Below are 15,682 nucleotides of genomic sequence, written 5' to 3'. Positions count from 1 at the left end.
GCGCAGCAGAAGCTTGATGGAATTAAATAAGGAAATTCAATTTAGACATTGTAAGAATAATTTCTAAGATGTATTGCAAGAACATTGGAGATATTGTTAATTTATTCTGATGTTTATGTCTTTTAGGTTTCGAGGACGAAACCTTTAAAGGGGGAGAGAATGTGATATCTAATCTAAAAATAAATTGCGAAAGTAGTGTCGAATTGGGATCCTAGATTCACGTCCAGATTTTGGTCAACTTACCAAGAAGTTATGGGGACTGATTTAAGATTAAGTACGGCCTTCCACCCTCAAACGGATGGACAGTCGGAGAGGACCATACAGACTCTAGAAGACATGCTCAGAGCTTGTGCACTAGACTTCTCGGATAGTTGGGACAGGTTGGTAAAGCTAATGGAGTTCTCGTACAATAATAGCTATCATAGCAGTATAGGCATGACACCGTTTGAGGCATTGTATGGACGGAAGTGTAGATCCCCCTTATTTTGGGATGAAGTAGGCGAGAAACAGATCACTGGTCCTGATTTGGTGGAGCGGACTCTGGAGAAAATTAAGATCATCCGGGAAAGGTTGAAAGTAGCTCAGGACCGAAATAAAAGTTGGGCAGATTCAAAAAGGAGACCTTTGGAGTTCCAACCGGGAGAAAAGGTGTATTTGAAAGTGTCCCCTACCAAGGGAGTAATGAGATTTGGACGAAGTGGCAAGTTAAGTCCAAGGTATGTGGGACCTTATGAAATACTGGATAGAGTAGGACCTCTAGCGTACCGACTAGCTCTCCCACCTGCTTTGTCAAGGATACATAACGTGTTCCATGTCTCCCAATTAAGGAGGTATGTGTCAGACCCGAGTCATATTTTGGAGGACCAACCCGTCGAGGTGAAGAAGAACCTATCAGTGGAGGAAGTTCCTTTAAGGATCGTAGACCGAAAGGACCAAGTTATGAGGAGAAGAACCATACCCTATGTCAAAGTGCAATGGACGAACCATACACCACGAGAGGCTACGTGGGAGTTAGAAGAGGACATGCGGAATAAGTAGCCATATCTGTTCGATCAAGGTACGTAAGTTTCGGGGACGAAACTTTTCGTAAGGGGGGTAGAATGTGAAACCCGCGATTTTTGGCCCCTATTTTATTATGGCATTATTGTAGTTTTTCCAATTAATTAAAAAGATAAAATTTGCTAGGTAAAAGAAAAAAAAAATAAAGTAACTGTAGGATGGGCTAATGGGCTCTAATAAAGTAAAACTCTGACTCAAGCCACCTATTAGTAAGTATTGCTAGGGTTGGAATTTTACTAAAACCCTAGACAGGAAAAAATAACCCTAGCCTTACCTCTCTTTCGTCTACCTCCATAGAGAAAGAGCCGTCAGAAGGGAGGGAAGGAGAAGCAGGCGACACCGTCAATCGATCCGACGACTAGGCACCTAAACCTGTAAGTTTCGAGTTCACGTAAGAAAACTTCTTTTTGGTTGTAAACGCTTTAGTAGTGGTATTAATTAGGAAATCTTATGGACATGTATTATTGCTATATAGGTTTAGATATATATGTTTCAATAAGATTCACATCTGGATTAATAGAAATAGGGGGGGTTGATTTTAATCCTGATTTATGGGGTGTTTGAATCTGTTTAAAAGAAGGGAAAAAAAAAAAGGAAAGGGAAGAGCAGCGGCGGCTGCCGCTGCTCTGTTTCGGCCAGGGCGATGCAGAAGCAACGCCACAAGAAGAATTCCAAAGGTTGTCGGCCAACCCAAGGCTAAGAAAAAAAAAAAAAACATTAGATGTTGTCGCCAGCACTTGCTGGCGACAATGGAGCAATTTGGGTCGCCAGGCTCTCTGGCGACCATGGTTGGCCATTGGCCAACCAAGGGCCCCACTAGAAAAAAAAATATAAATATTAATAATAAAATAAAATAAAATGAAAAATAATGATAACAATAAACAAAAATAAATAAGTAAAGAGAGAGCAATTTAAACTTGGACCAAACTATAGTATAAAGATTTAGTAAATATTTAACAAATAGATTTTGAATATAACTAACCCATTTTTATAGTATATTGTGGATATTAAAATTTAGGACCCAATCTAATATAATTGTTGGAAGTGAGGGTTAGTCATTTGAAATATTACCTTATTAATTAAGTCTAAGGTACTTAAATAGAAATTTAAAACATTTTAACCAAGCCTTATTAGATTAAGTTGTACAAGATAAGATAAGCTTTAGATTGTTGAACGAAGTGCTTAAAATAATAATAATAATAGTAATAATAATATGGAGGAAACAAATAAAGATTGTTAACGAAGGTATGAATATAAATACAAGTGCAATAACTTAAGACAATAATTATAATGATAAGTCAATATATATATAGGTACATATATACATAAATAATAGTAACACCTACACACGCACAAAGGTGAAAATAAAGTGAAAGGTAATAGTAACTAATTAATAAATATATATATATAAGTGGTAATAAAGCAAAGTAGCGACGTCAAGGACGATAATAATAATAAGTAATTATGATTTATAAACATGTATAGTAAGATAACGGTCAAGATAATAAATATGATTATGAATAATTATTTTATCTTGAATTGGGAAACTTTACGAAAGGAGAACTTTCCAAATTAAGAAACTTTCCAAAAATAGAGGCTTTCCAAATTAGGAAACCTTCCAAAAATGGGAATCACCCCAGTTTTGAGGGAGGTGCTATTAGGATCCATTTAATGGTCTAGGAGGTGAATCTTATGCTTACTTAGAGGTTGTATATTTATGCAACTATAGGAAGTAACAATTAATTAGGGAACTCATGCATTTGATAGGTACGAAACAAGAACCTAAGGTAGTTCCACTCGAGCAGCCAAACAGAGGTAGGTGGTACTTACCCTTCTGAGATTTCAAATGTGCATAATGAGATCCTTGTTTTCAATACTATTTTGTTGTGTTGACTCGAAAGGTGTTTGATTAAATGCTTTACTTGGATATTTATGAAAGCTATATTTTACCATACAAAAATGGACCGTGTGACTTATTTGAAAAGTTTTGATATGCTCTTATATACAAAATGAGCCGAATCTTTTATGAAAGTAAAGATTTATGTATATGATATATGAAATGAATTTTGACAAGTAAAGCTCAGAGCAGTCATGAAATAGACGGTAGGGGCTATAGTCCTGTATAATCGCCATGGTAGCCTGGTATAGAGTCCGGCCGATTGGTAAGGTCATGGTAGCCTGGTATAGAGTCCGGCCGATTGACAAGGTCATGGTAGCCTGGTATAGAGTCCGGCCGATTGACCCAAATATGAATGAGACCAATCGGTAGTCATGGAACTTATTGGTCGCCCACCTAGAAGGGGTTTAATCTCTAGGCTGAGTACTCAGTAGCCGGTCATTACATGTACTTGTTATGAGCTGATATGAAAGAATGATTTATAAGCTGATATGGAATGAAGTTATGAACTGATTTGAAATGAGGATTATGAACTGATATGAATTGATTATGAACGGATATGACGGGATTTGTGATTTGACGAGATGATTTATGACTTTACGATTTCTCATGTACAACTATCCATAAGATGCTTTCAAGTTGCTTGCCATCCTTTACTACTGTTTGCTTTACAAATGACGTTATTTTCAAAATTACGGATGTGATTGATATGCAAACAATTTGAGTTATACTTATATTTGTATATGTATCTATAAAACCAAGAGTGCATGGTCCAACAGAGGGGTAAATATTACCTACTGAGCGATGTGTCGCTCAACCCACTTCTTACCATTTTTGCAGATTTTGAAGAGTATGAATTGGTTTACGTAGAAGACCCTGAGGATGACTTTTATTAGCATTAGATGAATAGAAGTTGGCAGGCTAGCTACCTCTAGTTGCTAGTCTTATTTACTTTCGTTTCCGCTGTTTCAATAAATGTACGAACATCTTGAATATTCGTAGACTTCCTTTTATATGTAATTCGAACCGCGCTTTATTTGTTTAAATTATTTAGTACTGTCAAGTTAAATTAGTTAATGTAGCCTTGTATTCCTGGGTGGGATTTGGGAGTACGGCGAATGTCATGTGACGGGCACGTGCGGGCTCGGGGCGTGACACATATCCCCAAAATCAACACCTTCAACCACATTATCACTCTTTTCCCACTTAAGCTCAATATTCTCAACTTCATTAGGATCCAGACCCGACAAAATTTCGGGTAAAAAGCTGACTTCAACCCCAACTAAATCCGATTTCGTAGCTTTCCCACCACTAACTCCACCAAACGGCGACGTGTCAGCATAATCAGGGTGCCAGAGCCGCTTAGAAATCTCAAAAAGAGCACGATCGTGGGGCGATAAGAAAGACTGATCCAACCCTTTAGAAATCCGGGAGGAAATGACCCGGAACTTCTTCCTTAACCTCCGAAGCTTCTCGGAGAGCTGAGATTTAGTGTAAGGCTGAGACATGGTGTCGGAGAATCGAGCGTAGAAAATGTTGAGGTCTCGAGGGAAGGAGAGGTTGTCGGAGGCACAATGGAGGAGGCCCTGTAGGAATCGGATTTCGTCGGGTTCTGTCCATATCCGGTGAAATTTGAAAGGCGGAGGCCTAGGATCTCCATCGGGCACCGGGGACGAGTATTTCGGGTCGGGGTCCGAGTCGGGGTTGGAGTGGCTGGAGGGATTTGGATCGGGGGTTTTGCGTTTAATGGGAAGCTTAGAAGCGGAGGCTTTAATGGGTGGGGCAGGGGCTAGGATAGGGGTGCAAACGAATCGAGCTGCTCGCGATGGGGCAGGGGCTAGGATAGGGGTGCAAACGAATCGAGCTGCTCGCGAGCGGCTCGCGAGCAGCTCGGTCAATGTTCGACTCGAGCTCGGTCAATATCGAGCTCGAGCGGCTCGTTTATAATACGAGTCGAGCTCGAGCCATCCGTATGAAGGCTCGCGAGCTCGCGAGCCACTCGCGAGCCGCAGGAAATTACATAAATACCCTTACTTATTTAACTAATTACTAAACTGGTAACTAGATACAATTTCTCCAAGGACTGAAGGACCAAGACTGCGGACATTGGACTGTGGTCAGTGGACACAAACACACCTCTTCTTCTTCCCACTCGGCTGTTCCGCTGTCGGCATTCTTCTTTCCCCAAATCAAAAGCAAACCCTAGCCGCCGCTACCACCGTCTTCACCACTCACCAGTCAGCCACTTCTGCCACCACCACTGCCCCGCCCTTCAATTGAAGAGCCCTTTCTCTCCGAGTCCTTCAGTCCCAGTTTGTTGGCCGACGTTAGAAGCAGCTACGGTAGACATTTCATCAGCTCCGTTGGTGGAGGGCCTCGCGAACAGGTTATCCATCACTCTTCTTCCCTTATTTTATGTTTTTGTTGCTGTATAATATGCTTGGTGGTAGAATAAGTGATTGTTTCCTATCATTGAAGCCAGATCGACTTCTTCACCTCTTTCCTGTTGAGAATGTTTAGATGTAAAATTATTACTATTAATTTCCTCTTTCCTGTTAATGGCGACGGAGCTCTCGTTAGAATTAGATTGCCTCTTCCTTCCCATTTTCGTCCCCAATTTCAATCAATTAGCGGAAAAAAAAATTTGTCTCTTCTCAGGTATTCGGTGAATTAAGTTGTACTGATTATTGATTGGAGCAAGCGTTTTTCTCAATGTACTTTTTTCTCCTTATTTTCTTTTTTTTTTAATTTGGATATGTTATTATTATTAGGACGGTTTCTTGAAGATTGGTAAGAATGTTGGGTTTCTTTTTTTAACTTCTTACATACATTTTCATGGAATATACCTTCTGTTTGATTGAAATACTTTTGGTTTGTAATTTTTGATTGTTCACTTTTTATTTTCTCATTCTGGGGTAATTTTTATCAAGTGGGTACCTGCCAACCACTATCAAAGCTTAGCTCACGGCTTTTAGGCCTTACTTGTCTCTATACAAAGCCAGAGCAAAAGGGACAAAACAATGTTTAATGTTGGGCCATGTCCAGACGTATGAATCATTTTCCCTGATTCAAACACCAATTCACTTAGCTATGTTAGACTATTTTGCTTGAAGTCAAATGACTTGTTTTTGTTTCTATTGATACTTAGTGCTTGGCTGTGGGCGAAAGAATCCAAGACTCGAGGCTATTGGTTGCTGGAGGACTTAATCTAGAGTGATTTCAAACTATTTGTTCCTTGTTTTTTAGTTTGTTTGAGGTGTTGGACATTTGAATTGAAAAATTGTGAAACAATTATGTATGTGGAGTTGTGGACATTTGTTTCTGATTTCATGGATGTATTATTGGACAATGAAGAATTGTTGTTACTTTTAATTCATGTTTGGAATTGTTAAATTCAAGTTTGCAAGGCATTGAATAGCTTAAAACATGCTATTGAAGCCAGGTTAAATAAAGCTGGTTATGTTTAGTGATAGAAATTTTCGAGCTGAATTCGAGCCATTTCGAGCTCTTGTCGAGTCAAGCAGATCGAGCCTTATCGAGTCGAACTCGAGCCAGTTTTTTACTTAGTCTAGTCGAGCTCGAGCTCAATTTTTTCGAGCTCGTCGAGTTCGAGCTCGAGTTCGAGCTTGAGTGTACAGTAATCGAGCCTGACTCGATAAGTTCAATGTTCGACTCGGCTCGGCTCGTTTGCACCCCTAGGCTAGGGTGGAGTCCATGGCTTGGGAGTTGCTGGGTTCTACACTTCTACTCGCTGACTGACCAGTGACCAGGTGACCAGCGATCACTCGGGGTGGGGAGTGGGGACCGGCCAGAGGCAGTGTCTCTGTGTTTGTTTCGTTTGTTTTTCTTGGTTCAATTTAGTTTGGTATTGATTTTCTGGATAATGGTTTGGGCTGGTGAAAATTTTGAGAAGCTTTGGTTTTGGATCATTTTATTGATCTTAGCACGAATTCCTACTCATCCCTATTGCAATTTTTTTTTTCAAAATTTTATTCGTCTCACCCCTCCGCATATCCAAGTGTAACCATTAGGCACAGACGCAGAATTTGAATCCTGAACTTAGATAGTGGAGAGACTTTAAGAGTCCTTCCTGCCCAGATTGCAACTTCTTTTAGATCAATCACAGTTCATCAATACTCTAATCTCATCTTAGCTAGTGGTTCAGCAAGCACTCTCCAGCTACTCGCCATCAAACTAAATAGAGAAGATAAATGAGGGAAGTCATTCTTAGAATTGTTCTTCTCTTGTATTATTAACAAAACCTAACATGCCATTACTTAAATTAGCTCCTAAAACCCCATATCTTGTCTACGCCCAATTGGGAATTAGATAGAAAATTCTCTAGGGGTGTGATTACCCACAAGAGTCATTGGAACTACCATTTTTTTAGTAGTGTAGCTAGAATCCTTGCCATTCACCAAATTTTTATATTGTTGCAAGTGTTCTTGCCATCCACCATTGTCTGCAATAGCTCTTGTTCTCGCCTTCCCTTATCCACAACTCGACTTGAGATAATTGAAGGATGCTCTGACTTTTTAAATATCTTTCCACGCTTATGCCTTTGGTTCTTTGTAATTCAAGGATCAAAGAGATGACAAGGAAGCATAGTATAGTTGATAAAACGAGTTAGCTACAATTGATAGATCATGAATTCGAATCATCAAAGTGAGCAAGTGGAGAACCACTAGGGGAATCATTGGTGCTCATCTTAAAAAAAAAAAAAAGGGCCCAAAGGAATTTCCCTTGGGCTGAGGATGAGATTGTCAATGCTGAACTTGCTAAGGCCTGATTGCCTTGGGCTTTATGCTGCCTGATATTTTTAAGATGGACCCTTGGAAGGCCCCCTGTTCAAAGAAGCTCCGACATGGGCTTTTTACTGACTGATCTTGAAATGGCCCCCTGAGGAACAAACCCCTGCTTCACCGGGCTAACAATCCTAGAATCTATTTTGTGCATTTCATTTTTTTGGCATGATTTTGTGCATTTCAGATTGTTGTCGTCGTTGGATCATATTGAATTTCTCTTGTTCTTTTGCCTCAGGTGTTTTCTGGAAGAGAATGGCAAAGCTCTTGCTTTCCAAAGTTCAAACTCCAATTTATCGCTCAATTATCAAACCTGCCCAACTTTTACTTCACGCTCACCAATTTACACACAGTTGTTCAGAGCCTGCAGATGATAAGGATGCAATCTTGACGTCCATATGTGACTCCTTAAGCAAAGATGGCCTGAGTTGGGATTCTTTAACCCAAAAGTTCAGCTCAGTTCATCTCACCATCCCTCAAGTCGAAAAGGTACTAATTCAACTAAAAGAACCCATTAATGCAAAGCAAGCATTGAAATTTTTCCACTGGTCAGCTCATAATATGAATTTGCAACATGGGATGTCTTCTTATTGCATTACAATTCACATTTTGGTTAAAGCTAGGCTTTTTAAGGATGCCAAGGCATTGGTTGAATCAATTTTAGTCAACAAAAAATCCATGCATGATGGTCCTGTTGAAATGCTTAACAATGTTCTGGATTCACTGCTTGGTTCTTATGAAGTTGTGGGTTCGACCCCTTTTGTCTTTGATTTGTTTATGCAAACTTGCGCTAAGCTGAGGATTATTGATAGTGTTGTTGATGGTTGTAAAGTCTTGGATGAGCGTGGGTTTGGATTGAGTGTTATTAGTTATAATACTTTGCTTCATGTTATGCAAAAGTCTGAGAAGACTTCTCTGGTTTGGAGTTTGTATGAGCATATGATTGACAAGAGAATGTACCCAAATGAAGTTACTTATAGGATTTTGGTTCGTGCTTTGGGTAAAGAAGGGAGGCTAAAGAGGTTTTTGGATGTGGTGGAGAGGATTCATGGCAAGAGATGTTCTTTACCGGGCATGGTGGTGAATACTTGTTTGGTGTTTGGTTTGATAGACGGGGGTAAAGTTGGAGAGGGGATGAATTTGTTGAAGAATATGTTGCAGAAGAATATAATTCCTGATACCATTTCATTTTCGTTGGTTATAATGGCCAAGGTGAGGATGGGGGATCTGGATGCCGCATGGGAGGTATATGAGGAAATGCGTAAGAGGGGTTTTGAAGGGAACTCTTTTGTAAGTACTTCGTTTATTGGTGCTTACTGTAAGCAGGGGAAGATTGAGGAAGCAATGAGGTTGATGCGAGAAATGGATGATTTGGGGATGAAGCCGTATGATGAAACATTTAATCATCTAATTGAAGGTTGTTCGGGAACAGGATATTTGGATGAAAGCTTGAAATTTTGTGAGAGAATGGTCAAGATGGGACTTCTACCAAGTCCTTTGGCATTTAATATGATGGTTGGTAAGCTTTGTTCAGATGGGGAGGCAAAGCGGGTTGATGAAGCTTTGACTGTTTTGTCGGAAATGGGGTTTGTTCCCGACGAAAACACATATTCTCATCTCGCTAATGGCTATATGACACTTGGTGATGTGGAGAGGATTCTGAAACTTTATTACGAGATGGAATATAGATCACTTTCTCCATGTTCTTCATTTTTAAATTCCCTAATAATTGCTCTTTGCGGACATGGGAGGGTAAGAGAAGCAGATGAGTTTTTAAATTTGTTGAAAGCTAGATCACTTATCCCTGGATCACACACTTATAAAACATTGATTGCGAGTCATCTGGAGAAGGGGAACAAAACCAGGGCCCAGCAGCTTTGTGAAGAAATGGTAGAAATGAGTTGAAGACCGGATGGTAAATGGTCTCAGCTAGGAACGTGATGATGGACCTGCAGAGATGGACGCCTTAAACTTAAGGGAGGTAGGTTGCGTAGAAAATTCATTGTCATTGTTTTATAACTGAGAAAGACCAGAAACCCCAAACATACATCTTCACCACCGACGTGGGAATTGTTACAATGGCTGAGAAAAATAATAAGAGAAGCAAAGGATTAGAACTTATTTCTTTGTAAAGCTGATTCTCAAATCATAACATGAAATTGCTTTATTTATAAAATTCAAAATAATTCCACTAACTATCCCACTAATTTCACTAACTACTCCACTAATTTCACTAATTACTCCACTAACTCCACTATCTTCATTAATTTCACTAATTAAGTAGAACAAAACAAACAAATATGATTAACTAACAATAGCAAATATTTCTAACAATCTCTCTCTTAAATTGAAAGTTTTTCAAACATTCAGTTTAATAGAACTTATCAATTGCACAGACTCCAAGCAACTTCCTTCATTTTTGAAACGTGGATAACTTTAATGGTTTGGTCATTATGTCAGCAATTTGATCTTCACTTTTGTAGTAGAGAAAACCAATTATTCCATTTCCGACAAAACAGTCAAAGCTTCATCAGCCCGCTTTGCCTCCCCACCTGAACAAAGCTTACCAACAATCATATTAAATGCCAAAGGACTTGGTAGAAGTCCCATCTTGACCATTCTCTCACAAAATTTCAAGCTTTCATCCAAATATCCTGTTCCCGAACAACCTTCAATTAGATGATTAAATGTTTCATCATACGGCTTCATCCCCAAATCATCCATCTCTCGCATCAATCTCTGTGACGACCCCACCTCCCCCTAAGGCGAACCAGAGGGTTCGGCGGGCCGCCTGCCCAGCTCTCGCCGGGACTCAGTCGATCACTTCAAGCAACCATCGAAAACAATAAGAATAACATAAAACGGTCCAACTTAAATCAAACTTATATACAAAGCCATCCCAAAAGCAATACAACTTATGTACAAAGGTTCTCCATTCTCCATACAACCAGCCCACCAAACATTGGGGCGAGAACCATAACAAAAGAATCAAAAGTACTAGATCGGCTAGTCTATCCGTAGCTTCCGTCCTTGCACGTCTTCCCCTGCTAAGGAAAACAAAAACTAAAGGAATGAGTTGGAAAGCTCAGTGAGGTTCCGTACACATAGGCAACAAGAGAATCAATGCATTCAATACATGAAATCAACAATTCAAGATACAAGTACGAATAAAGCGATAAACACATTCATTAAAAGGATACGGGCTCACAAGAAGCCATTCGTTCATTCGCTCATTCATTCATTCTCCTTTCATTCCCCTACCTTCAATCATTTGAAAATGCATTTTATATAGATAAAACTCCCTCGTTCATTCATTCATTCATTCACCCCGTCCCTGGCTTTTGGCCAGGCTCCACCAACCTACAAGGTAATACTCGAGTATACCGAAACGTTCACCCAAGTTCCTAATCGCCCGACCGAGTCCGCTTCTGGCTCGAGACGACCGGTAACAAGGGGCAATGGCCAGTTCAGCCCAAAAGGCTTACATTCATGCACAATTAACATTTCAATCGCTCAATCATCATTAAAATGTCATAATCATTTAGGCTAAGTGCGATAAAGTACACACTTGCCTTGAAAACTCATTTAACAATCATCGAAAGCATTTAACACGTTATCAATCATTCAAACAAGCCACATAATCATGAAACGTAGCAAATAAGGAACACTTACCAATAACGCCCACTTCTCAATCACCAATGAAACCTAAAAAGACACAAAGACCACATTACAATCTATCCCACAGGATTTGGATGAAATCAAGAAATACCCGACTACGCGCGAGTAAACGTATAAAAGACTTTCAAAGTATAAAGAGGCATTTGGATCCGTGGACAAGAATAACCCTAATGCGACCCAAACCAAAAGGGTTATAAAAGTTGTAACGAGAACACTTCACTCAAACAATTCAAATTTTCCAGGAAATAAACTAAGGCAATATTCGTTCGGAATCGTTTGTATGACTCAATAGCACATATTTTCAAGTGGTCAATAAATGACCGAAGCCAATAAAATCATGTGAAAAGAAGGACGAAATACTTTAACTTATTCAATTTACAAGAAAATAAACGGACGGCATGTCCCTTGTGTTTACCTATTTTCCAGCCATTAATGGCTTCATTATTTTCCTTAAATCAGCCCCAACATGTCATATAGAATAATCCCATCCAAAAGCCATTCACTAGGCTTACAAGTCATATAAATACACAATAGATACAAAGAGCAAGCTAGAAACATTTCCGGATAAAAACAGTTTTGACATCATTTTTGCGGTTTTGGCACCATTGGTGCTACGATTATCGGATGAGGGTGCAAGACCCACCATCTCGAAGCCAAAAGACAGGGCTACAATAATGTAGAAGGCCACTCAGTCCAAATCCTAGCACAACTAGGTCAAACGTGCCAAATACTAAACCAGAATTACCAAAACAGGTTTGCAAAACACATAAAACTGTAATGAACACAACTCAGTCTATACAAGTCCAAATGCCGAAATTCCAAAGGCATAAGTTAGCTAAGACATCCAGCTACATTTCATCAGAAGACACCAACTTCAAAATCCAAACCAATGCCAGTCAAAACAACCAAATACAAACGCAGTTTTCACATTCTGTCCAAAGCAGAACAGCTACAGTAATTTCGTCATAACTCACTCTACATTGATCCAAATGACCTGAAATTTTACAGGCATCTCCATCACATCAATACCTACAACTTTCATGTTTTGAGCAAAGTCTAATTCGGCCTCTAACCCAGTGATCTAAAACCGGACAGAATTGGGATTTTATGAACCCTAACTTTCCATTTTCACACCAAATCCAAAATTGATTGCATTTAACCACAATTCACACTCACTAGCCTCATTCTATAACATTTCCATTCATCATACTTGGCCACATAGACAAAATCATATGCCAACAGAAAAATCATAATTAAATAGAAAACTTCACCATAATCAACCCAAATCAAGATATAACTCACAAAATAACATATCCAACCCTTACAATTCACAATTTAACCATTAGCAATGCAAGAGAGAACTTTCTTAATCACCTTACCTCACAACTCAAGAAGACTAGCAATTCCAAGCTTCCCCTTTAAAAATTACTCCACCCAAAAGCTTTAACCTTCCAAGAAGCTCACTTGTACGGAGTGGTTTCAAAATCTATCGGTGGAATTTCAAGATTGAAGCAAAAATTAAAGATGAAGATTGAAGAGTTTTTCTCTCTTAGCTCTCAAAGCTCACGGCTGAACAAGAGAAGGAATGAAGATATTTTGGTGATCAAAAGTGATAAGAAGGAAAGAAAAAACGCTGGTCAAACCAGCTGTCCTGTCACAATCCGGCCGGTTTCTGGCCGGATTCCTGGCCGGATATGAGGCAGAGACGAATCCAAATTTTTTTCAAAACTTCTCCACAATCCGGCCAAGAACTGGCCGGATTTCCGGCCGGATTCGGTCCTTCAACATTTTCGCAAAATTTTCTCTTTTTTCCAAGTTTGATTGCCACGCTCAAACGTAGTTCTACCACATACACATTCATACATATCTCATACATCATTGCACATAACAAAAGGCCTTCCCGTTTTTGAAACGATTAGTGAACAAATCTTCAATTAACGGGGAAACGGGAATAACCAAAACACTTAGAAAGTATGCAAGGTTTAGGGTTCTCACAACCTCATTGCTTCCTCAATCTTCCCCTGCTTATAGTAAGCACCAATAAACGAAGTACCTACAAAAGAGTTCCCTTCAAAACCGCTCTTACGCATTTCCTCATATACCTCCCATGCGGCATCCAGATCCCCCATCCTCACCTTGGCCATTATAACCAACGAAAATGAAATGGTATCAGGAATTATATTCTTCTGCAACATATTCTTCAACAAATTCATCCCCTCTCCAACTTTACCCCCGTCTATCAAACCAAACACCAAACAAGTATTCACCACCATGCCCGGTAAAGAACATCTCTTGCCATGAATCCTCTCCACCACATCCAAAAACCTCTTTAGCCTCCCTTCTTTACCCAAAGCACGAACCAAAATCCTATAAGTAACTTCATTTGGGTACATTCTCTTGTCAATCATATGCTCATACAAACTCCAAACCAGAGAAGTCTTCTCAGACTTTTGCATAACATGAAGCAAAGTATTATAACTAATAACACTCAATCCAAACCCACGCTCATCCAAGACTTTACAACCATCAACAACACTATCAATAATCCTCAGCTTAGCGCAAGTTTGCATAAACAAATCAAAGACAAAAGGGGTCGAACCCACAACTTCATAAGAACCAAGCAGTGAATCCAGAACATTGTTAAGCATTTCAACAGGACCATCATGCATGGATTTTTTGTTGACTAAAATTGATTCAACCAATGCCTTGGCATCCTTAAAAAGCCTAGCTTTAACCAAAATGTGAATTGTAATGCAATAAGAAGACATCCCATGTTGCAAATTCATATTATGAGCTGACCAGTGGAAAAATTTCAATGCTTGCTTTGCATTAATGGGTTCTTTTAGTTGAATTAGTACCTTTTCGACTTGAGGGATGGTGAGATGAACTGAGCTGAACTTTTGGGTTAAAGAATCCCAACTCAGGCCATCTTTGCTTAAGGAGTCACATATGGACGTCAAGATTGCATCCTTATCATCTGCAGGCTCTGAACAACTGTGTGTAAATTGGTGAGCGTGAAGAAAAAGTTGGGCAGGTTTGATAATTGAGCGATAAATTGGAGTTTGAACTTTGGAAAGCAAGAGCTTTGCCATTCTCTTCCAGAAAACACCTGAGGCAAAAGAACAAGAGAAATTCAATATGATCCAACGACGACAACAATCTGAAATGCACAAAATCATGCCAAAAAAATGAAATGCACAAAATAGATTCTAGGATTGTTAGCCCGGTGAAGCAGGGGTTTGTTCCTCAGGGGGCCATTTCAAGATCAGTCAGTAAAAAGCCCATGTCGGAGCTTCTTTGAACAGGGGGCTTTCCAAGGGTCCATCTTAAAAATATCAGGCAGCATAAAGCCCAAGGCAATCAGGCCTTAGCAAGTTCATCATTTGAAAAGGCAGCATTGACAATCTCATCCTCAGCCCAAGGGAAATTCCTTTGGGCCCTTTTTTTTTTTTTTTAAGATGAGCACCAATGATTCCCCTAGTGGTTCTCCACTTGCTCACTTTGATGATTTGAATTCATGATCTATCAATTGTAGCTAACTCGTTTTATCAACTATACTATGCTTCCTTGTCATCCCTTTGATCCTTGAATTACAAAGAACCAAAGGCATAAGCGTGGAAAGATATTTAAAAAGTCAGAGCATCCTTCAATTATCTCAAGTCGAGTTGTGGATAAGGGAAGGCGAGAACAAGAGCTATTGCAGACAATGGTGGATGGCAAGAACACTTGCAACAATATAAAAATTTGGTGAATGGCAAGGATTCTAGCTACACTACTAAAAAAAATGGTAGTTCCAATGACTCTTGTGGGTGATCACACCCCTAGAGAATTTTCTATCTAATTCCTAATTGGGCGTAGACAAGATATGGTGTTTTAGGAGCTAATTTAAGTAATGGCATGTTAGGTTATGTTAATAATACAAGAGAAGAACAATTCTAAGAATGACTTCCCTCATTTATCTTCTCTATTTAGTTTGATGGCGAGTAGCTGGAGAGTGTTTGCTGAACCACTAGCTAAGATGAGATTAGAGTATTGATGGACTGTGATTGATCTAAAAGAGGTTGCAATCTGGGCAAGAAGGACTCTTAAAGTCTCTCCACTATCTAAGTTCAGGATTCAAATTCTGCGTCTGTGCCTAATGGTTACACTTGGATATGCGGAGGGGAGAGACGAATAAAATTTTGAAAAAAAAAAATTGCAGTAGGGATGAGTAGGAATTCGTGCTAAGATCAATAAAATGAGAGCA

General features: G+C 39.4%; 3 protein-coding genes across 5 annotated transcripts; 1 reads left to right on the top strand and 2 right to left on the bottom strand.

Annotated features, from left to right (window-relative positions):
• Nucleotides 1–4,077: 4,077 nt before the first annotated feature.
• LOC113776814 lies at nt 4,078–4,464 on the bottom strand. The gene has a single exon (XM_027321871.1). It carries the CDS (start codon nt 4,462–4,464, stop codon nt 4,078–4,080), a length of 387 nt encoding a protein of 128 aa, XP_027177672.1.
• Nucleotides 4,465–5,059: 595 nt separating this feature from the next.
• On the top strand, nt 5,060–9,877 carry LOC113777563 (pentatricopeptide repeat-containing protein At1g66345, mitochondrial-like). Of its 3 annotated transcripts, XR_003469200.1 has the most exons (3): nt 5,060–5,342; nt 5,887–6,003; nt 6,105–6,247. XR_003469200.1 is itself a non-coding variant. In XM_027322686.1 (2 exons), exon 2 carries the CDS (start codon nt 8,014–8,016, stop codon nt 9,661–9,663), a length of 1,650 nt encoding a protein of 549 aa, XP_027178487.1. In that variant the 5' UTR covers nt 5,060–5,342; nt 7,997–8,013; the 3' UTR covers nt 9,664–9,877. The 3 variants fall into 3 exon arrangements, 1 of the variants encoding a protein (XP_027178487.1); XR_003469199.1 differs by lacking the exon at nt 5,887–6,003; XM_027322686.1 differs by lacking the exons at nt 5,887–6,003; nt 6,105–6,247 and adding an exon at nt 7,997–9,877.
• A 377-nt stretch (nt 9,878–10,254) lies between these two features.
• Nucleotides 10,255–14,528, bottom strand: LOC113776813 (pentatricopeptide repeat-containing protein At1g66345, mitochondrial-like). The gene is made up of 2 exons (XM_027321870.1): nt 13,435–14,528; nt 10,255–10,495 (listed from the first exon to the last, which is right to left on the bottom strand). The coding sequence occupies exons 1-2, from the start codon at nt 14,526–14,528 to the stop codon at nt 10,255–10,257; spliced, it is 1,335 nt and encodes a 444-aa protein (XP_027177671.1).
• Between the last annotated feature and the right edge of the window lie 1,154 nt (nt 14,529–15,682).

Source organism: Coffea eugenioides, chromosome 7 (assembly GCF_003713205.1).
Source record: "Coffea eugenioides isolate CCC68of chromosome 7, Ceug_1.0, whole genome shotgun sequence".
Taxonomy (NCBI): domain Eukaryota; kingdom Viridiplantae; phylum Streptophyta; class Magnoliopsida; order Gentianales; family Rubiaceae; genus Coffea; species Coffea eugenioides.
This window is presented reverse-complemented; position numbering and strand designations above follow the sequence as displayed.